We start from the raw sequence: 21,868 nt of genomic DNA on the forward strand, positions 1-21,868 counted from the left end.
ACATTTCATGTATTGCACATTCCCTTGCTTTACTACAGTTGAGTGCAGCCATTGATCTATTTGCTATGTTAGTCTTTTTTGGTTATGCACCAGTTCAGACTAGATCGCTGTTCAGTCAGTTTACCTATATTTGCTATGTACTATTTTTTCTGACTTGAACGTCCCGCCGATCACCATGCTGTGATTTTAACTACATCCAAACACAGTTGGTTCTGACCTTCCTATAAATGCAGGCTTTACCATGTTATTAGCCAGAGGTAAGTGTTCACACTAGGTAGACAGGTCAGGAACCCATCCGATCCATGAGATTACCTTGACGATAATGGATGGGCTCACATTTTTTGGCCAAATTTTGTGCTAAGCATCTCGTGTTTTTTCATAGATTTCACAAGCCATTATGCTATTCACATTTCATGTATCGCACATTCCCTTGCTTTAGTGCAGTTGAGTGCAGCCATTGATCTATTTGCTATGCTAGCTAAATGCTGCAATTTCTACTGACTGAGGCAGTGAGTGCTGGGTGTCAACTGTCAAAGTCAGATGACACCTGGCGGCGATTGATCGCACACCCGTCTCTGTGCTTGCAAAATTGCCATGACGTATCCATACATCCAAGGTCAGGAAGGGGTAAAATGTAGCCTTATGTACAAGTCATTATACAGGAAAAATCTTTCGTATCAATTTTTTTCCTGTAAAATACAATTTCTCGTGGGTTTGGAATGTTTCATCGTCAGTCCTTAAAGTGCAGTAAAAGTGTGACACCATTGTTCTCAGCAGCAATCTGGGGGTCAGAGATGCTTTCTGGGTCTTCCCCATGCTGTTCTCCTTCCATTCAGCACTATTCCCTTCCATTTGAACATTTTCACTGCCGCCCAAACCTCTTTGTAGAGTCTGTAGGAAAAAAGCTCAGCTTTCCCATTATACTCGTTACTCCAAATGAGCCTATGAGTATTAGGAATTCTTCGGTTCGAGCACCCGAGCATTTTACTGCTCGCTCATCCCTAGTAACGAGCATCCGAGCATTTTACTGCTCGCTCATCCCTAGTAACGAGCACCTGAGTATTTTACTGCTCGCTTATCTCTAGTAACGAACACCCAAGCATTTTACTGCTCACTCATCCCTAGTAACGAACACCCGAGCATTTTACTGCTCGCTCATCTCTAGTAACGAGCACCCGAGCATTTTACTGCTCACTCATCTCTATAACAAGCACCAGAGCATTTTACTGCTCGCTCATCTCTAGTAATGAGCACCCAATCATTTTACTGCTCGCTCATCTCTATAACGAGCACCCGAGCATTTTACTGCTCGCTTATCTCTACTAATAAAGCCATAACTGGATAAGGGTCCCCTCCCATCCCCAGTGTCCGACAATAAAGGTTCTTTCACATATTAGATTTTTGGGACGTGTGCTATCCAATTTCACATGCTGTTGTGCAAATGGAACAGACAATAGATGGAAATTATTGGTAATTATCAAGACACCCTCAATAAAGGCGTGGTTCTGCAGGTGGGGACCACAGACCACATCTCAGTACTAATGCCTTCTGGCTGATGTTTTAGTCACTTTTGAATATTGGTTGTGCTTTCACACTCGTGGTAGCATGAGATGGACTCTACAACCCACACAAGTGGCTCAGGTAGTGCAGCTCATCCAGGGTGGCACATCAATGCGAGCTAAACAACACTGCTGAGCAGGCACCATCTACAAATATTTACCATTTAAGGGGATCACCAACTGCATACCAAACAACAATGGAACAAAATAGAGCAAAGTGTATGCATGAGAAATGGGATCACCACAACAGTTTAAAATTTATACAAAAAACATCTTTATTTTAGGAAACAAACACAACAACATAAAAACATTTAAAAACCCCAAAATATGACCTGGGGTAAAGGGTCCATATAGATACCAGATAAATGCTATAATATTGCACACAACATTAAACAGCCTATGCACATTAATGTACAGATAACCAAACCACTATTCCCAGCATATGGGCGTTATATAATGCAGTATGATATTACACATCAAATTATACACTCTTAAATAGAGGTAACCTCTATTTAAGGTTACCTCTATTTAAGAGTGTATAATTTGATGTGTAATATCATACTGCATTATATAACGCCCATATGCTGGGAATAGTGGTTTGGTTATCTGTACATTAATGTGCATAGGCTGTTTAATGTTGTGTGCAATATTATAGCATTTATCTGGTATCTATATGGACCCTTTACCCCAGGTCATATTTTGGGGTTTTTAAATGTTTTTATGTTGTTGTGTTTGTTTCCTAAAATAAAGATGTTTTTTGTATAAATTTTAAACTGTTGTGGTGATCCCATTTCTCATGCATACACTTTGCTCTATTTTGTTACATCAATGCGAGCTGTGGCAAGAAGGTTTGCTGTGTCTGTCAGCATAGTATCCAGAGGCTGGAGGCGCTACCAGGAGACAGGCCAGTACACCAGGAGACGAAGAGGGGGCCATAGGAGGGCAACAAACCAGCAGCAGGACCACTACCTCCACCTTTGTTCAAGGAGAAACAGGAGGAGCACTGCCAGAGCCCTGCAAAATGACCTCCAGCAGGCCACAAATGTGCATGTGTCTGCACAGTTAGAAACTGACTCCATGAGGATGATCTGAGTCCCCGAAGTCCACAGATAGGGGTTGTGCTCACACCTCACACCATGCAGGACACTTGGCATTTGCCACAGAACACCAGGATTGGCAAATTCGCCACTGGCGCACTGTGCTCTTCACAGATGAAAGTATGTTCACACTGAGCACAGGTGACAGTCGTGACAGAGTCTAGAGATGCTGTGGAGAGCGATGTGCTGCCTGCACCATCCTTCAGCATGACCGGTTTGGCAGTGAGTCAGTAATGGTGTGGGGTGGCATTTCTTTGGAGGGCCGCACAGCCCTCCATGTGCTCGCCAGAGGTAGCCTGACTGACATTAGGTACCGAGATGAAATCCTCAGACCCCTTGTGAGACCATTTGCTGGTGCGCTTGGCCCTGGGTTCCCCCTAATGCAGGACAATGCCAGACCTCATGTGGCTGGAGTGTGTCAGCAGTTCCTGCAAGATGAAGGCATTGAAGCTATGGACTGGCCCACCCGTTCCCCAGACCTGAATCTGATGGAATACATCTGGGACATGTCTCGCACCATCCACCAACGTCACGTTGCACCACAGACTGTCTAGTAGTTGGCGGATGCTTTAGCCTAGGTCTGGGAGGAGATCCCTCATGAGACCACCTGACGCCTCATCAGGAGCATGCCCAGGCATTGTAGGGAGACATTTCCACTGAAGTTGGAACAGCCTATAACTTCATTTTCCACTTTGATTTTGAGCATCATTCCAACTTCAGACCTCCGTGGGATATTAGTTGTGATTTACTTTGATAATTTTTAGGTTTTATTGTTCTCAACACATTCCACTATGTAATGAATAGAGATTTACAACTGGAATATTTCATTCAGTGATAACTACTGTAGGATGGGATTTTAGTGTTCCCATTATTTTTTTGAGCTGTGTATATATATATATATATATATGTATATATATACAGGGCAGAACAAAAGTTTGGACACACCTTCTCATTTAAAGATTTTTCTGTATTTTCATGACTATGAAAATTGTAAATTCACACTGAAGGTATCAAAACTATGAATTAACACATGTGGAATTATATGCTTAACAAAAAAGTGTGAAACAACTGAAAATGTGTCTTATATTCTAGGTTCTTCAAAGTAGCCACCTTTCGCTTTGATGACTGCTTTGCACACTCTTGGCATTCTCTTGATGAGTAGTCACCGGAAATGGTTTTCACCTCACAGGTGTGCTCTGTCAGGTTTAATAAGTGGGATTTCTTGCCTTATAAATGGGATTGGGACCATCAGTTGTGTTGAGCAGAAGTCTGGTGGATACACAGCTGATACTTTTTCCTGTTGAGGGCAGAGCAAAGTACTGCAGTGCGCAGGCGCCGGGGGTCTCTGACCTTTCCCGGCGCCTGCGCACTGCAGTACTTTGCTCTGCCCTCAACAGTGCAGACAAAGTACACCTGTGCTGGAGCCGCAGCAAGAAGACAAGAAGAGGAAGTCATCAAATGAAGATGGGAGGCGCTGGACCAGGATCGCGATGCCAATCGGACAGGACCGCACCGGGACCGACCCTGGGTGAGTATAATCTAACCTTTATTTCTCATCTTTCAGGTTACATCGGGGGCTTAGCTACAGCATTACAGAATGCTGTAGCTAAGCCCCTGTTGCCGGTGGGCTTAGCTCAGATACGATTTTTGGGGTGACAGAGTCCCTTTAATTTTTGGGTCATTTATGATTGTGATTACTTTATGCATGATGAAGCCCCTGCCCACAAAGCCCAGGCCATAATGTTTCTCAATGACAAGAACATTCCCATTTTAGAGTGGCCAGGTAATTACCTGGGCCTTAACCCCATAGAAAATGCTTGGAATTTAATGAAAAACAAGGTTCAAGGCTAAAGGAAGTGCTGAGCTGGAAACATCAACGATCTAAAGGTGTCCCTGAGGTGGCAACATCAAAGATCTAAAGGAGGCCCTGAGCCAGCAACATCAAAAATCTAAGGGAGGCGCTGAGCTGGTGTTACATCTATACTCACCTCCGCCGATCTTGGCTCTGTCTCCGCCGACACCGCGCCTGCTGCTTCTTCCTCCTCTTCGGATCGGCGCTCCCGCTTCGCTCCCTGCTCCTTCCTCATCTGGGTCCCGGTGTGTGTCTCTTCGGGCGCGTTGGCAGCGCCTCCCCTCCGCTGCCTGTCACACGTTCGGTCTCCTCCCATCTTCTCCTTAGGGACCGGGCGCGCGCGCACTCCTCCTCTTCACTCCAGGCTGCGACCTGACTCGGCAGCATTGCTGAGCCAATAGGAGGCAGCCCTTAGTATTTCAGGCCGCCCTTCCTTTGTGAAGGCGCCTGATTGTTTAGTTAAGCTCTGAGTCTCTCTGTGTTTGGCTCTTCATCCAGGCCCTCCTTATTGCTTTTCCCACCTAGTCCTGTTTCTCTGTACTTCTACCCTGTGACCCTTATCTCTTCATCCTTGGAGCTCATTTTCCTGCTTCTTCCGTTTCCGTGGACCATCTCCATGTTTCCCTGTATTCACTCCTGTGGTTTTCTATCTTCTTCTCTGGAGCCGATCCCTGGTCCTGACATCCGTAGTACTAGAGACCTCCGAGCTTGCTCCCTAACTATCCCTGTATAGGGGTTGGTCCATCTGGTTCGCTCGCTCGGGGGAGGTTCGGTATTACGGTCCAGTGGGTCCACTCTTGTCTCTCGCCCCCCTTGGTGTAACAGCCGGCAACATCAACGATTTAAAGGAGGTGCTGATCCAGCATCATCAACAATCTGAAGGAGGTGCTGAGCTGGAAACATCAATGATCTGAAGGAGCTGCTGAGCTGACAGGGACATAGGATAATTGAACAGTATCTGTCTGTTAATATGTTAATTACACATTGAACTAAGCAAGCTAGTTTGTTGACTTACAAAACAGAGAAGTAAAAACTATGCAAATTGATTAAATGTTCAAACAATAAAAGTTAAACTCATCCAACCTCCCAACCAACATGTGGATGATTACCTGAGCCACAGATGTGGCTATAAAAAAGGATTTCTAGTCTTCTGCAAAGAGAAAAAATCAGAGTGACTGTACAGTACAACTGCCAGGACACCATGACTCCATCATGAGGGACAGAGATTTGACTCTACAGGATGCCAGCTTAGGGGATCACGGCAACAGCAGAAAGAATACAGATCTGCTCCATTGACCGTTATTTAACTCGTGGATATGTTTGGGGAAGCCAGGAGTTGGACCCACCGGTTCACTGAGCCCTATAGATACGTTTGGGCATCAGGCCCACCAATCACCTGGCTCCATGGAGACATTCGGTGAAGCAGGGTTGTGACCCTCTGGCCACCTGGCCTTGTACCTCAATGGACTGTCAGCTACGGATGGAGGGGAGAAGGTTTGAGAGCATCTACATAGCATCCTAGACCAGCTTGAGGTTGCAGAATATCACTGGAGGGTGCTGATCCAGCTGATGAGCACAACCATGGCAGTGGAAAAGGAGAGGATCTTTTTCAGACCATCAGAGACATTAATAAATTCACCCTATTAATTACAGTTAAGAAGCACTTCTTTTGGATAAATACCGTATATACTCGAGTATAAGCCGAGATTTTCAGCCCAAAAAAATAGGCTGAAAGTGCCCCTCTTGGCTTATATTCGAGTCATGGTCGGCGGGTGAGGGGGAGCGACGCCTGTCAAATACTCACCTGCTCCCGGCGCTCCTGACGCGGTCCCTGCATGTACCACGGTGTTCGGCGCAGCAGCTTCAAGTTCTTCCCCTGTTCAGCGGTTACGTGGTACCGCTCATTAAAGTAATGAATATGGACTCCACTCCCATAGGGGTGGAGCCGCATATTCATTACTGTAATGAGCGGTACCATGTGACCGCTCACTACAGGAAGAAGCTGTTGCGCCGAACACCGTGGGACATGCAGGGACCACGTCGGGAGCGCCGGGAGCAGGTGAGTATGTCATATTTACCTTCCCTTGTTCCACCGACGCTCCGTCTTCCGCATCCTCTTGCAGTGACTGTTCAGGTCAGAGGGCGCGATGACGTACTAGTGTGCGCGCCGCCCTCTGCTTGAACAGTCAGTGTGGAGAGACGGGATGCTGAGGAGCAGCGATGAGAGGTGAGTATGTCATTTTTTTTTTCTAGTGCAGCAGCAGCACTACATGTGGCACAATGCTATATGGAGCATCTATGGGGCCATAAAGAACTGCATGGAGCATTATATGGAGCATCTATGGGGCCATAACTGCATGGAGCATTATATGGGGCATCTATGGGGCTATAAAGAACTGCATGGAGCATTATATGGGGCATCTATGAGGCAATAACTGCATGGAGCATTATATGGAGCATCTATGGGGCCTTAACTGCATGGAGCATTATATGGAGCATCTATGGGGCCATAACTGCATAGAGCATTATATGGGGCATCTATGGGGCCATAACTGCATGGAGCATTATATGGGGTATCTATGGGGCCATAACTGCATGGAGCATTATATGGGGCATCTATGGGGACATAACTGCAAGGAGCATTATATGGGGCATCTGTGGGGCCATAAAGAACTGCATGGAGCATTATATATGAAGCTTGTATGGGGCCATAACTGCATGGAGCATTATATGGGGCATCTATGGGGCCATAACTGCATGGAGCATTATATGGGGCATCCATGGGGCCATAAAGAACTGCATGGAGTATTATATGGGGCATCTATGGGGCCATAACTGCATGGAGCATTACATGGAGCATGTATGAGGCCATAACTGCATGGAGCATTATATGGGGCATCTATGGGGCCATAACTGCATGGAGCATTATATGGGGCATCCATGGGGCCATAAAGAACTGCATGGAGTATTATATGGGGCATCTATGGGGCCATAACTGCATGGAGCATTATATGGAGCATCTATGGGGCCATAACTGTATGGAGCATTATATGGGGCATCTATGGGGCCATAACTGCATGGAGCAGCTATGGGGCCATAACTGCATAGAGCATTATATGGGGCCATAACTGCATGGAGCATTATATGGGGCATCTATGGGGCCATAACTGCATGGAGCATCTATGGCGCCATAACTGCATGGAGCATTATATGGGGCCATAACTGCATGGAGCATTATATGGAGCATCTATGGGGCCATAACTGCATGGAGCATTATATGGTATATATTTGGGGCCATAACTGCATAGAGCATTATATGGAGCATCTATGGGGCCATATCTGCATGGAGCATTATATGGGGCATCTATGGGGCCATAACTGCAAGGAGCATTATATGGGGCATCTATGGGGCCATAACTGCATGGAGCATTATATGGGGCATCTATGGGGCCATAAAAAACTGCATGGAGCATCTATGGGGCCATAAAGAACTGAATGGAGCATTATATGGGTCATCTTATGGGGCCATAAAGAACTGCATGGAGCATTATATGGGGCATATTTGTATATGGAGCATCTTATGGGGCCATAATGAACTGTATGGAGCATTATATGGTGGGTATTTTGTATGGAGCATCTTATGGGGCCATAATGAACTGCATGGAGCATTATATTGAGCTCCTGATTCAATATGGATATTCAAAAACACTTAACCTACTGATGTCTCAATTAATTTTACTTTTATTGGTATCTATTTTTATTTTTGACATTTACCGGTAGCTGCTGCATTTTCCACCCTAGGCTTATACTCGAGTTAATAAGTTTTCCCAGTTTTTTGTTGCAAAATTAGGGGGTCGGCTTATACTCGGGTCGGCTTATACTCGAGTATATACGGTAACTCAAATTCTACTATATATCGTTTTATTGCGCATGATACCTCTTCTTTTTCTCCAAAAGAACATAGTGCTGTACTAACCTTGTTATCCTTGCAAGATAAGGAGAACCTTGCACATTTCATTAATGACATCACCATTGTCCCTAGAAATCCTACCTACTACCCGATAAAATCTAATGTTCCATTGTTAGATCTGTTCCAGTCCCTGGCGGAGCATGACTTGACATGATAAAGGAACTGCATCAACAATCCTCCTCCTCGCGCTCTTTCAAAATATGAGTAACATTTAGTAACAAGCAATAAGGGATCTGCAAGCTAATCCCAATTTGACTATGCGACAATCAGGCAAAGGAGGTTGTATCACTGCTCTTGATACTATGCTGTATATCAAACTTGCCAATGATATTCTCAGGGACACCCTTACATACAGATCCCTACCAATTGACCCTACTCATTATTATCTACATTGCCTGATAAGGATATCAATCTAGGGGTCATAAATAGTAAAATTAAGATATGGCTTTTACTTCACCACCCGGTATTACCAATCTTCCATGGACTACCCAAAACCCACAAGGGGTTATTTCCACCTCCCCTACGACCGATCATTTCAGGACTGTGTTCTCTCAGTGAGAATCTCAGCCAGTGGTTGGATGAACACTTAGGGTACCGTCACACAGTGCCATTTTAATCGCTACGACGGCACGATCCGTGACGTCGCAGCGTCGTATGATTATCGCTCCAGCGTCGTAGACTGCGGTCACACTGTGCAATCACGGCGCTGGAGCGATGCCGAAGTCCCCGGGTAACCAGGGTAAACATCGGGTTACTAAGCGCAGGGCCGCGCTTAGTAACCCGATGTTTACCGTGGTTACCAGCGTAAAAGTAAAAAAAAACAACCCGTACATACTCACCATCTGATGTCCGTCCGGTCCCTTGCAGTCTGCTTTCCGCTGTGACTGAGTGCCGCCGTACAGTGAGAGCACAGCACAGCAGTGATGTCACCGCTGTGATCTGCTCTCACTTTCCGGCCGGCAGACAGTCAGAGCGGGAAGCAGACTGCAAGGGACCGGACGGACATCAGATGGTGAGTATGTACGTTTTTTTTTTTTTTACTTTTATGCTGGTAACCACGGTAAACATCGGGTTACTAAGCGCGGCCCTGCGCTTAGTAACCCGATGTTTACCCTGGTTACCAGCGAACGCATCGCTGGATCGCTGTCACACACAACGATCCAGCGATGACAGCGGGAGATCCAGCGACGAAAGAAAGTTTCAAACGATGTGCTACGACGTACGATTCTCAGCTGGGTGCCTGATCGCAGTAGCGTGTCAGACACTGCGAGATCGTAATGATATCGCTAGAACGTCACGAATCGTGCCGTCGTAGCGATAAAAATTCCACTGTGTGACGGTACCCTTACAACCATTTGTTGTCAGGACCCCAGGTTATCTAAAGGACACAATCACAGTCCTAAAGGTTTTTGATACCTTTCTGTGGTGTGATGATTTGCTTTTTATAACCTGTGATGTCATCAATTTATACTCCACCATTCCTCATTTTTTAGCCATCCACTATCACCTTGACAGGTACAGCGCCTAATCATCTCATCTCAAAAACTTTATTCTTTCAGCTTTAGAATTTTTACAAATTGAAACACAATTTTTTCAGTTTGAATTCTATTTTTTTTTCCTTCAAATACTAGGTGCCCCGAAGGCTCAACATTTTACCCATCTCTTGCAATTTTGTGCATGTCATGGTGGGAGGAGAATTCCATTTTTACAGAAAACAGTCTTTTTTCCATTCTATCAAATGGTTTGGCAGATATGTGTATGACCTCCGTTTTTTAGGGGAAGGTTCAACATCTAATTTTGACGGTTGTGGATCTTACCTTAATACCAGTGAATTAAATTTACAGTTGGTTCCCCGTCCAGGCAAGTCTCCTCCCTGGACATTAATTTAGTGGGTAACCCTCTGAGACATAAGGTGGAAACATCCCTCTTCAGAAAGCCATCCCAGCCACACCACACAGGCTATACCGTCTGGTGAGTTCACCTGTGCCAGACCCATTTGCTCCACGAATAATGCTTTTATTGAGGAAAGTGCTGCCAGAACTAAAAGGTTAATCAATCCAAGCTATAAGAGCCTAAATGTGAAGCATGCGCTGAAAAAAGTAATTTTGCCAGCCCAGATCTGATTTGCTATACAAGGAGCACAGTCATGATAACAACACTCGGTCCCCGATCACTTTCTCAACCACTTTCAGTCCACAGTTCAATGATATAAAAAGTACCGTACTTACCCGTCTTGAACCAGGACAGCTCTCTACGTACTATCCTTGACAAGGGCTGCAGAGTAGTAGCCAGAAGAGGTCTCACACTCGGCAATATGTTGCACCCAAGTATGCTAAAACAACCTTTTCCTAAGTCTACCTGGCTCACTACTAAAGTTTCTACAAGTGTGCAGGATCTAGATGTAATGTCTGCTCCTATACATTGGACAAGACACTGTCATTTACCATTCCTTCGAATATCCATTACAATATCAACTCCTTTATAAACCGTGAATCCAAATACGTGGTGTATTGCATTAACTGTTGCATGCAAATTTAACTATATTGTATGCACAACCGGAAACATCAATTCAAGAATTGCTGAGCATATAGCTAATATCAACAATGAAAATAGCTCGTATTCAGGTGCATGCAAACTTTTTGTCTCAGTTCACAAAGGGGACCTTACACACTTTGCGTTTTTAGCTTTAGAAAAATGACCTTATCCTATATGTGAAAGTACGGTAATTGGCAAAGAGAGCTCACCCTAAGAGAGGCACACTGGATTCTATGTTTGAATACTAAATTTCCCAATACGATGACTCACAGGAATGATCTTTTTTATATATAAATTAATGCCATCATATGTTGTGTTGTTGGTTGCTCACGCAGCTGTTGCATTTTCGATTGATTAATTAATCCCACATGATGATTGGTTAATTTTCTCTTTGTATGTTTTCCCTTCATTTTGTTTTACATCTTATGACTAAGAGTGCATCTGCTGGGCCAGAAACGCATCAGGTTTCTTTTAATTCTTTTAACATGATTTAATAAGTTGATTTTTTTTTACCTGGATTGCCGTGCTGGATTGAAGCCTCCCCTTTTCCACAGGTTGTCAGTTTCCTACGCTTGCCATTACTTCTTCTCTGTGTGTGCCCTCCAAAAGCAGGGTGCCAAATGTGGTGTTAGTCGGCCCTGGAAGCCCCGGAATCGCAGCTGCTCTAATCCCGACAAGTCAGCAGGAGGGTGAGACTTTGTAATTTTGCACCATCTTGGGTACTGTGCTGGTACTGTTCAATGTGTTATTGTCAGCTTTGTGGTTCAATAAAGTATTGCCACACTTTTTTACCCTTACCCTTTGTTGTCTGAGAAGCATTCTGCCCATCGGGAAGGAGAGCGGACATTCAGATGGATCAGCCGTGGTCCATGTGGTCTCGGACTAGCGGACAAGAAACACAGTGACTCCCCGTGTCTCCACATTTGGTAGCAGGGGTGGGTTACTCCTCAGCCTGGGCAAGCTGCAGATGACTGGTGTTCTTAGACACCGTCCAAGAGCTCCACAACCAAGGAGGCATATAGACAGACCCAGCAAACCATGGGTGAGGCATGCACAGCAGGTTTTGGATGCCACTATGTCCAACCCCACCAACTCTGTCCTGGGAAGAAGACCAGAGTGGATGTATAACCGCAGCAAACAATTTCAACTACAGGAGCTGTGCCAGTTCCGACGGATTGAATACCGGAACCCCGACACTCGATTTGATTTAACCCAGAAACTACGGGGTGCGGGGACGCCATGTGTGGGTGCAATGGATGCGCGTTGGTTCTCGTCAATTACATGTGGAGTTTATTCACAAGGAAAACATGGAATATGCTCTGAGGAATCTAGATGATACAAAGTTTCATTGTCATGAACGTGAGACCTCTTACATTTGTATCTGTGCTTAAAGCCATGCTGATGGACAGTCCCCGATAAATGGAGAAGGATGAAAGGGTTCCAATCATGTCTGGCAATTTTAGATGGGGGAGCAATGTGGGGATACAATATTTAATCTTAATTATCCAGATGTCTATTTTCAGTAGGCTAGAAGACATAGACTATAATCTTATGTTGACTTTTGAATTTGTGTTTTTCTTTGGCTGGTCAAGAAACACAGACTATTGTTTGTATTAGCCTTTAACGTTGACTTTTGAGTTGATGTTTGTTGTATCTTACTGTCTGTTATCTCTAGGAACAGCAACATAGGGTAATTGAACAATAGATGTTTGCTGATATGTTGATTACATATTGTACCAGGCCAGCCAGTTTGTTAACTTGAAAAACAGAGGATGAAAAACTCCTGGATGATGACCTGAAACACCGAGGTGGGTATAAAAAGGGATTTCTTGTCTTCTACAAAGAGATAGAAAAGGAATCAGGGTGACTTGACAGAACTGCCAGTACAACATTGCTCCATCAAGAGGGCCACCGATTTGACTCTACAGAATGTCAGCTTAGGACCACGTTCCCAGCTGGAAGAATACAGATCTGCTCCATTGACCATCATTAAACCCATGGATACGTTTGGGGAAGCCAGGATTGGAACCCATTGGTCACTTGAGGCCTATGGATGCTTTGGGGAAGCCAGGATTGGGACCCTCTGGACACCTGGCTCCATGGAAATGTTTTGGAGCAGCCAGGTTGTGACCCTCCGGTCACCTGGCCTTGTACCTCAATAGACTGTCAGCTTTCTACGTTTTTTGTTACCTCCTCTCTTTGGTTGTCACTGGTGAGGGTAGTCGGCCATGGAAGTCCGGAAGTCACAGCTGCTCTAATCCCAGCGAGTCAGCGGAAGGGTGAGACTCTGTAATTTTTCTCTATCTTGGGTATTTTGCTGGGACTGTTCCATGTGTATATTCTGTGTCATGGTTCAATAAAGAATTTAACCACTATTTTACCCTCACCCTGTGTTGTCTGAGTAGTGTTCAGCCCATGGTAAGAGGAGAGCGGGCGTTCTGTTTGATGAGCCCTGGTCCATGTGGTCTTGGGCCAGTGGACGAGAGCACCCGCTGACCCACCGTGTCTCCGCAATGTGGTATTTAGAGGAGCTGGGTTACCCTCAGGACTGGACTATGCAAAGTGACAGGCCACCTCTGGATTGACAGCTGGCTGGTGTTTTTAGGGTGTGAATTGACCAATATCCATGGATCTTCCCAACTGATAGTATCAGTTTACTGCTGTCATTTTTTACCTTGGTTTGTTATGTAGAATGAGAGAAGCCCATGTTATTTTTATTTTCTAACTATTCATTTATGCAGAATTGAGGTATCTATACCTACTATGCTAGGGCTATTTATTTCTGCTTCATAATGGGCATCATAGATGGTAATCCAGGTACATGTGGGGCAGAGAGATTGTATAATAGTAATTGCCTCACCACATATGCAAATGGACAGATAAATCGACAAAGTATCATCAGAATAGAACACATTTTATTAACTAACTAGATCCCATGCTGGCCCAACGTAGTCCATCAAATCCAATGTACAGTGGATGCGAAAATATTTAAAATAGTCTGAAGAAAAATAAAAGAAATCTGATGTTTAGTTTCACATATTTTATCCTAAAATGGATGTCCACCTTTGAGGACATTTTTTTCTTACTTAAATGTATGTAATTGGGGCCAAAAATAATTTTTGCAATTTGGTTTCATTAAAAATGTTCTATTGGCTCTGTATTTCACGGGTGATTGCTGGCTGCAATATGAGGGAATGAGGATGGACACATTATCTTTCTTTTATCAGATGTGTTGAGGACATGGGTTTGTGGCCCTTACCATTATATCAGTAGGACAGGCTCTCCTCCGCACAGACGGCACCGCTTTCCAGTCCATACAATGGCTGCTGGTGTGGGAACATGTGACTAATGATTCTTGGCCGCAGTGCATGCATATAAATAAGGAAAAAATTTGTCCCCATTGGTGGACAACTCCTTTAATGTACATAAAGCTATGCTCCGCAATGGTGGACAACTCCTTTAATGTACACAGCGCTGTCCTCCTCATTTGAGGGCAATCCCTTTAATGTACACAGTGCTGTCCTCATTGGTGGACAACCCTTTAATGTACACAGCGCAATCCTCCTGTTTGTTGCAGACTTGTCCTGTGATATTTCTGTATTGCTAGATGGTGGCACCAGAATGGCATTCTCTGGGGGCCCCAGAATGGTGTGCTCTGTGAGGGCCCTGTGTTCTCCAACACTTCTTGGAGCTGTGTGCCGGCTGATGTCTTCACTCACTCCAGGTTACAGACAACATTTCGATCTCTTTTTGTTGTGTTCTTTCTGGGACTTGTGACAATTCTGACATTCCATTCTTTCGTTTCCTTTATGGCTTTTATGTTTTGGTGCATCCGACTTACCAAATATATTTATCTTTTTAATATCTTTATTCTTATAGGGAAATTATTTTTCTTACTTGTTCAGCCTCAGGGGACGCGTCTGATTGCTTGTTCTCCATTGTGCAATGATCTTATATGAGGGGATTCAATGCCTCTGTCAGACGTTAGCAGCAGCGATGCGAGCTCGGCTGTGATTGCTGCTGTCACAAGCAGAATTCAGCTCTTGAGCCCACACATGTACATCACATGCCAGGAAGGGGTTAAATGCGTTTTATACATGCAGCACTCTGGGAAAAAAATGGCATCTTATGATAATAATAACACCTCCCGCCGGTGACTAAGGAGCCAGTTATGTGACACTACGGACCTGAGACCCCAGGGTGGGAACACACTCACATCTCAGTGATCCTTCCAAGGCCCTGAAAGGATCCAGACTCCATCCTCCTCAGCTCTGTGTCCAACGTAATAAAACTGCAGGAAAACAAAAGGCACCATGTCATGTCCTGTAACACCGCACTATAGTGTGCAGGCGTGTGACACATAGGCTTATACAACTGGGCAGTATGAGGAGACAGCAGGGGGTATGAGTTGACTGCAGAGGGCATGAGATGACTACAGGGAGAATAGGATGACTGCAGGGGGCATGAGATGACTACAGGGGTTATGAAATGACTGCTGGGGGTATGAGATGACTGCAGGGGTATGAGATTACTTCAAGGGGTATGAGATGGCTGCAGGGGGTATGAAATGACTACGATGTTATGATATGACCACAAGGGTATGTAATGACCACAGGAGTTATTAGATGACACTGAAGGGGAGCTTAATTGTCTCCTCTCCAAATCGCACCTCACCACCTGTGCGCTCGACTCCATCCCACCTCCTCCCCAACCTCACTGCCACTCTTAGCCCATCCCTAACGCACCTCTTCAACCTATCACTAACTTCTGGCACCTTCCCTTCTGCTTTCAAACATGCCACAATCACGCCTATCCTTAAAAAGCCAACCCTCGATCCAACTGCTATGTCCAGCTATCGCCCAATATCGCTGCTCCGATTCGCTTCCAAACTCCTGGAGCAGCACGTCCACGCTGAACTTTCCTCCCACCTCTCATCTAACTTGCTCTTTGACAATTTACAATCTGGTTTCCGCCCCCATCACTCAACTGAGACAGCCCTGACCAAAATTACTAACGACCTACTTACAGCCAAATCTAACGAACCAAACTATACTCCTCCTTCTAGACCTGTCCTCTGCTTTCGACACAGTTGACCACTGCCTCCTACTGCAGATCCTCTCCTCCTTTGGCATCAAAGACTTCACCCTATCCTGGTTCTCCTCATACCTTTCCAACCGCACATTCAGCGTCTCCCACACCTTCTTCTCCGCTCGCGGCTTTAAACTCAATGTGGACAAATCTGAACTCATCATCTTTCCTCCATCTCATAGCTCTTCCTTACCTGACCTATCTATCGCAATTAACGACATCACGCTTTCCCCCGTACCGGAAGTCCGCTGCCTCGGAGTAACCCTTGACTATGTCCTGTCCTTCAAACCGCACATCCAAGCTCTTTCCACCTCCTGTCGCCTCCAGCTCAAAAATATCTCCAGAATCCGTCCATTCCTCAACCGTCAATCTACTAAAATGCTTGTGCATGCCCTCATCATCTCCCGCCTCGACTACTGCAACATCCTTTTCTGTGGCTTTCCTGCTAACACCCTTGCACCTCTCCAGTCCATCCTTAACTCTGCTGCCTAATTCATCTCTCTCCTCACAACTCCTCCACTTCCCCACTCTGCAAATCTCTTCACTGGCTCACATTCCCTCAGCGTATCCAGTTCAAATGACTAATACTGACCTACAAAGCCATCCATAACCTGTCTCCTCCATATATCGCTGAACTAATCTGCCGATATCTTCCCTCACGCAATCTCTGGTCCTCCCAAGACCTCCTTCTCTCGTCCACACTTGTTCTCTCCTCACCCAACCACCTCCAAGACTTCTCCCAAATATCTCCCATCCTCTGGAATTCTTTGCTCCAACACGTCCGACTATCAACCACATTCAGATCCTTCAGACGGAACCTGAAAACCCACCTCTTCAGGAAAGCCTACAGCCTGCACTGACCCCGCTGCCTCCTCACCACTACCGGAGCTACGGCCTCACCAACACCGGAGCTCCTGCAACCCTTGACCTACTGTCTCCTTCCCCACCATCCTGTAGAATGTAAGCCAGCAAGGGCAGGGTCCTCGCCCCTCTGTACCAGTCTGTAATTGTTAGTTTGCTTACTGTAAGTGATATCTGTAATTTGTATGTAACCCCTTCTCACGTACAGCACCATGGAATCAATGGTGCTATATAAATAATAGAGGGTATGAGATTACTACAGGGCGGTAGAAAGTGTTTATACCGGGTATGAGATGACTACAAGGGGTAGAAAGTGACTATAGTGGTATGGGGTGAGTACAGAGATAAAATAGTGACTATAGAGGGTATGAGATGACTACAAGGTGGAATGGGATGACTACAGGGGGCATGAGATGACTACAGGGGGGTATGAGATGACTACAGCGGATGTGAGATGACTATACGGGGTATGAGATGACTACAGGGGTATGAGATGGCTATAGAGGGTGTGGTGCGGTGACCCATGTTGCAGCCAGGGGGCGCTATGTGTGTGCTTTTTTTTTTTTACTCAAATAGATTTTTATTAAGAATAACATTGCAATTTTACATATTATAGTCTTGTTTTCAATACAATATTTTGCCAGTATCAAAACCCCAATATTCCCAACTTATCCCTCCCCACCCCAATAAGACAGCTCACCTCTTTTAATAACACTTCCACCAATGATACTTCATGGAATTTATCCCAATTAGGACCGCATACGCCATGTTTTGTTCTCACCGAGTCAGGCCCTCAACTCTCCTATCCCTAATACCTAACCTCTATCCCATTTCAAGCCACGCAGACCACAGTTTGTCAAACATTTCTATTTTCCCTCTTTTCTTATAAATCCCTTTTTCCAATGTCAGACCCTGCTTCACATATTGAAGGAATTCTCCTCTTGTGAGCGGTTCATCCTTTAGCTGTGTGTGTGCTTCAGGATGCACTTGGAGGCATAATTATGGTGATGAGACAAAGTCTGGCAGGATTGTAAATGGCCGGTATGTGTCGCAGAGGTGCTCTGCGCTGTAAGCCCAAAATTATATGGTTATGCTGGGACTTAAAGTTCCACAAGAGTTTGTTGTGTTTACTTATAAGGGCGGGCTTAACGGGTTAGCTGGGCGGGGCTGGCTAACCACACACACTCCCATCTAGGGGAGTGGTTACAGCTACGTAATGTGACTGATGTCTGGTCACATGGTCAGAGTGTATAGATCTGTTTGGTCCATGTGCAGGGTCCTGGACGGTCGGTGTTGGAAGCTCCTGTGAGTGGAGTCTTCCTGGAAGCACCTGAGAGACCGTGGACCTGGACGGTCGGTGTTGGAGTCTCCTGTGAGTGGAGATGTCCTGGAAGCACCTAGAGAGACTGTAGACCTGAATGCTCAGGGTGATGGATTGTCCTGGGATGGACTGGAGTCCTGCAAGCACCAGGTGAGAGTGTGAGTCCTGAACACTCAGGGTGTTGGATTGTCCTGGGATGGACTGGAGTCCTGCAAGCACCTGGTGAGACCATGGATTGATGGCCTGTGTTGGAAGTGCCTGTGATTGGACTTCCTGAAAGCGCATGGATAGGCTGTATCTACAGAGCCTATGACGGCTTCTGTGTTGGGAAAGCTACAGTTCCTACTGTGGGTCTGGACTATCCGAGGTGCCCTCGTCACAAGGACGGTGATCCCAATGAGGCAGCTTTCCCCTGTGAACCAGTACTGGCAGGAGTCAGTGTGTGGAGCCTGAGCTCCTGTAAGGTAACTCCAGATAACAAGGGGTTACGGGCAGACATGGATCTGCCATTGGAACAGACTGTCGATGGTTAATATGTTCCATTGATATGTATAATGAACTGTTTATGTTATGGTTTATGATGTCTAATAAACCTAATAAGACTGTTTACGTGGATAAACCGTGCCTGAGTGCTTAAATCCCGTGCCAAGCGAGTGATTTCCAACCCCCTCAGGTAGCATTTCACCACAAGGGAAATGAGTTGACTACTGGGGATATGAGATGACTACAGGTGTAGATGTGTACAGCTGAGGGCGTAACCCTCACTAGAGTCACCAAGCTCTCAGAATTGACCAGTCCGACCATATCCTCTTCGTACATCTGCAGGGCACACCCACGTATCCTCTTACTGGGTGGGTAGTTCATATAGCAGACTGGATGGGACTCCATCTCCTTTTGGGCCACCATCCCTGTTTGGGTCACTGCCCCCTTTTGGGACTCTACCCCTTCTAGAGACACCACCCCTCTCTGGGTTACACCCCTTGGACTCCCTCATGGCCCTCTCAGGTCCCAGTTTGCACAGCACACTGTTATCTCTCTGGGCTTGCACTGGCACTTTAAGAGTTTGTACGACCTGGACCACCAATGTCCTTTTACGACATCTTACCTGCTCCTGCTGGCACTGCCAAAGCTCCTGGTGCAGCCACGGGCTCTCCTGGCACCTCCAGCTGCTGATCACACGCCGCTGCTGCCGCTCCACAAGGCTCCTCACTGCTCTGCCAGGCTCTGTCCAGCTCCGCAAGGCTCTGCACGGCTCTGTACAGCGAAGCTCTGCACCAACTCTGCCAGGTTCTGCACAGCTCCACACCGCTCTGCACAGCTCCAGATGGCTCTGCGGACCTCCAGACAACTCTGCAGACCTACCGACGGCTCTGCGGACCTCCCGACTGTTCTGCGGACCTCCAGACGGCTCCAGCCAACTTCGTAACACCGCCAAGTTACAGCCAAAAGCTTATAATCCTCGTGGCCCCGCCAAGCCACCACCAGATGCTTGTAATGTTCGTGGACCCCCCAATCCACAGCAAGCTGTCTTGAAAAATTTTTTCGTGGACCCGCTAATCCACAGCAATCACCTCCACACGTGCTTCCTGGACTGTTGCCCGCAGTCTAGCACCATATGTAAGATAGCGCTCACTTAATGTATTGGGGGACACTCGCTTGGCAACAGGGTTTAGGCACACAGGAACGATTTCTCACAGAAACAGTCTATTCGGTTTACTTAGACATCATAAACTGCACCATGAATAGTCAATTAATTAACATCAACGGAACATAATAAGGCACCACCAGTCTGTTCCAATGGCAGATATTTGTCTGCCCTTACTACAACCCCCTTGTCTGAGGTTACCTTCCTGGAGCTCCGCTCCACACACTGACTCCTTGTCAGTCCTGGCTTCTAGGGAAGCTGCCTTACTGGGGTCACTGTCCCATAAGACTCCTTGGGACAAGGGCACACCCGACAATTCCACTCCCGACAACTGCAGGTACATGGTCTCACCCTGTGCTCTTCAGGAATCTGGTCTGAACATATCAGGCTTACAGTGCAGAGGACCTCCTCCTCTGCGACACATACCGGCCATTTACAACAATGCCCGTCACTGTCTCACAACTTGTTTATGCAGTTCGGTTTTAATAAACTAGTTGAAATTTAAACAGAAACATTCCTGTGACGACCTCGTGAAGCAGCCGTGGGAACCGATCTACCACAGGGTATGAGATGATTGGAGGTGTTCAAGTTGTGTACAGGGACACATCTTTGGATACATCTTTGCCTGCAGAAACTTGGGTTGTTCTAGTCTCATTATTTCAAAATATGTAGGGAATATTTTCCAGTTTATCCACATGTATAGGAGACGCCCCCCCATAAGGCATAACGTGTGCCAGAACCAACAGGGACATCAGACTGCTCCAGTAGCAACAGGGTGATATGTGCAATAATGGTGTGCGTAATAATGGGGAGACACGTAATAATGTGGTGTGACATGTAATATTGTGGAGACGCATAATAATGGAGGGTGATATGTAATAATGAGGGGTGACGTGTAATAATGGGCTGACATATAATAATGGGGAAAATCCAAACCAAAAATAAAAAAAAGAATGGCGACCCAGGGTTGCTGTCACTCCAATTAAAACAATGTTTTTATTCAAACAGTGCGTTTGTAGCGCGCCGCTCTCCTCATCAGGGACACATAACACAGACATTCAGACTGACCAGTGGTCTTATAGACCCTCCACCAAGTACGGGTATAGAAATTCATCAATCATTAACCCCCATCTATGCTGCCCTGTAGCTCCACAGCAATCATGTCCCATTATCAATGCAGTGCATATTAACCTATACCTTGCGGAGGCTTGTGACGCTGCAAGACGTGGATTAGTTGTATCTCTCCATACAGTGTGGCTGGGATATCTGCCATGTGGCTGTAGATATCATTGTTCTCTTCTCATCTATTATTAGGGTGATGCAGGGATAGAAAGGTCAGCATCGGTGAGTGGGCGCCATTTTCACAGACCTTGGGTGCCAACCTCCACTGCAACGTAGTGATTTATCAAGGGTGCGCTTATTTTCCCCAAGTAGGACATCTCTGCTATGTATACCCAGGGCTGCCGGAGCGGGCCTCCTCTATTCTGTTCACTGGGCCCCAGGAGCAGGATTCTGCCAGGTATACCCTCCCTATAACCAATACTATCAAGTCCTGACGCCTTCTACCATCAAAGGATATTCCTCATGATTACATGGTTTATCTTATTTTATATGTGTATTGGCCTTGTCCATATGAATCTGCCTGCCTTTTCAATGTACAGTATCTTTTTTAATTTTCAGTTTTTGAAGCAGCACCTGTAGTTTTGGAGTAACTCGTTTCTTTACCTTCTTCCCCCTATTTAGGGCCTAATAGGCAAAGCGGGGTCAGCCACCGACTAGTGGGGGCACTACTGCGCAGTAATAGGGTGCCAATGTGCAGGAATAGGGTGCTGCCGTGCAGGAATAGGGCGCTGCCACAAAGGAACAGGATGCCTCTACGCAGGAAGAGGATGCTGCCAGGTGCTGGACTAGGGCGCTGCCACGCAGGAATAGGGCGCCTC

The 21,868-nt window shown here is 46.0% G+C and overlaps 1 protein-coding gene across 5 annotated transcripts in view; it reads right to left on the reverse strand.

Moving 5' to 3' along the window:
* TSHR (thyroid stimulating hormone receptor) overlaps window positions 1-21,868 on the reverse strand; it is a 127,836-nt gene that overhangs the window by 59,530 nt on the left and 46,438 nt on the right. For 4 of the 5 annotated variants that reach the window (XM_077267448.1, XM_077267449.1, XM_077267450.1 and 1 more), the window contains one exon: window positions 15,230-15,304. The exons of the other annotated variant lie outside the window; for it this stretch is intronic. In XM_077267448.1, coding sequence (XP_077123563.1) covers window positions 15,230-15,304 — 75 coding nt within the window. The remainder of the gene's footprint in view (window positions 1-15,229; window positions 15,305-21,868) is intronic. 5 annotated transcript variants of the gene reach the window in all.

This window comes from Ranitomeya variabilis, chromosome 1 (genome assembly GCF_051348905.1).
Source record: "Ranitomeya variabilis isolate aRanVar5 chromosome 1, aRanVar5.hap1, whole genome shotgun sequence".
Lineage (NCBI taxonomy): Eukaryota > Metazoa > Chordata > Amphibia > Anura > Dendrobatidae > Ranitomeya > Ranitomeya variabilis.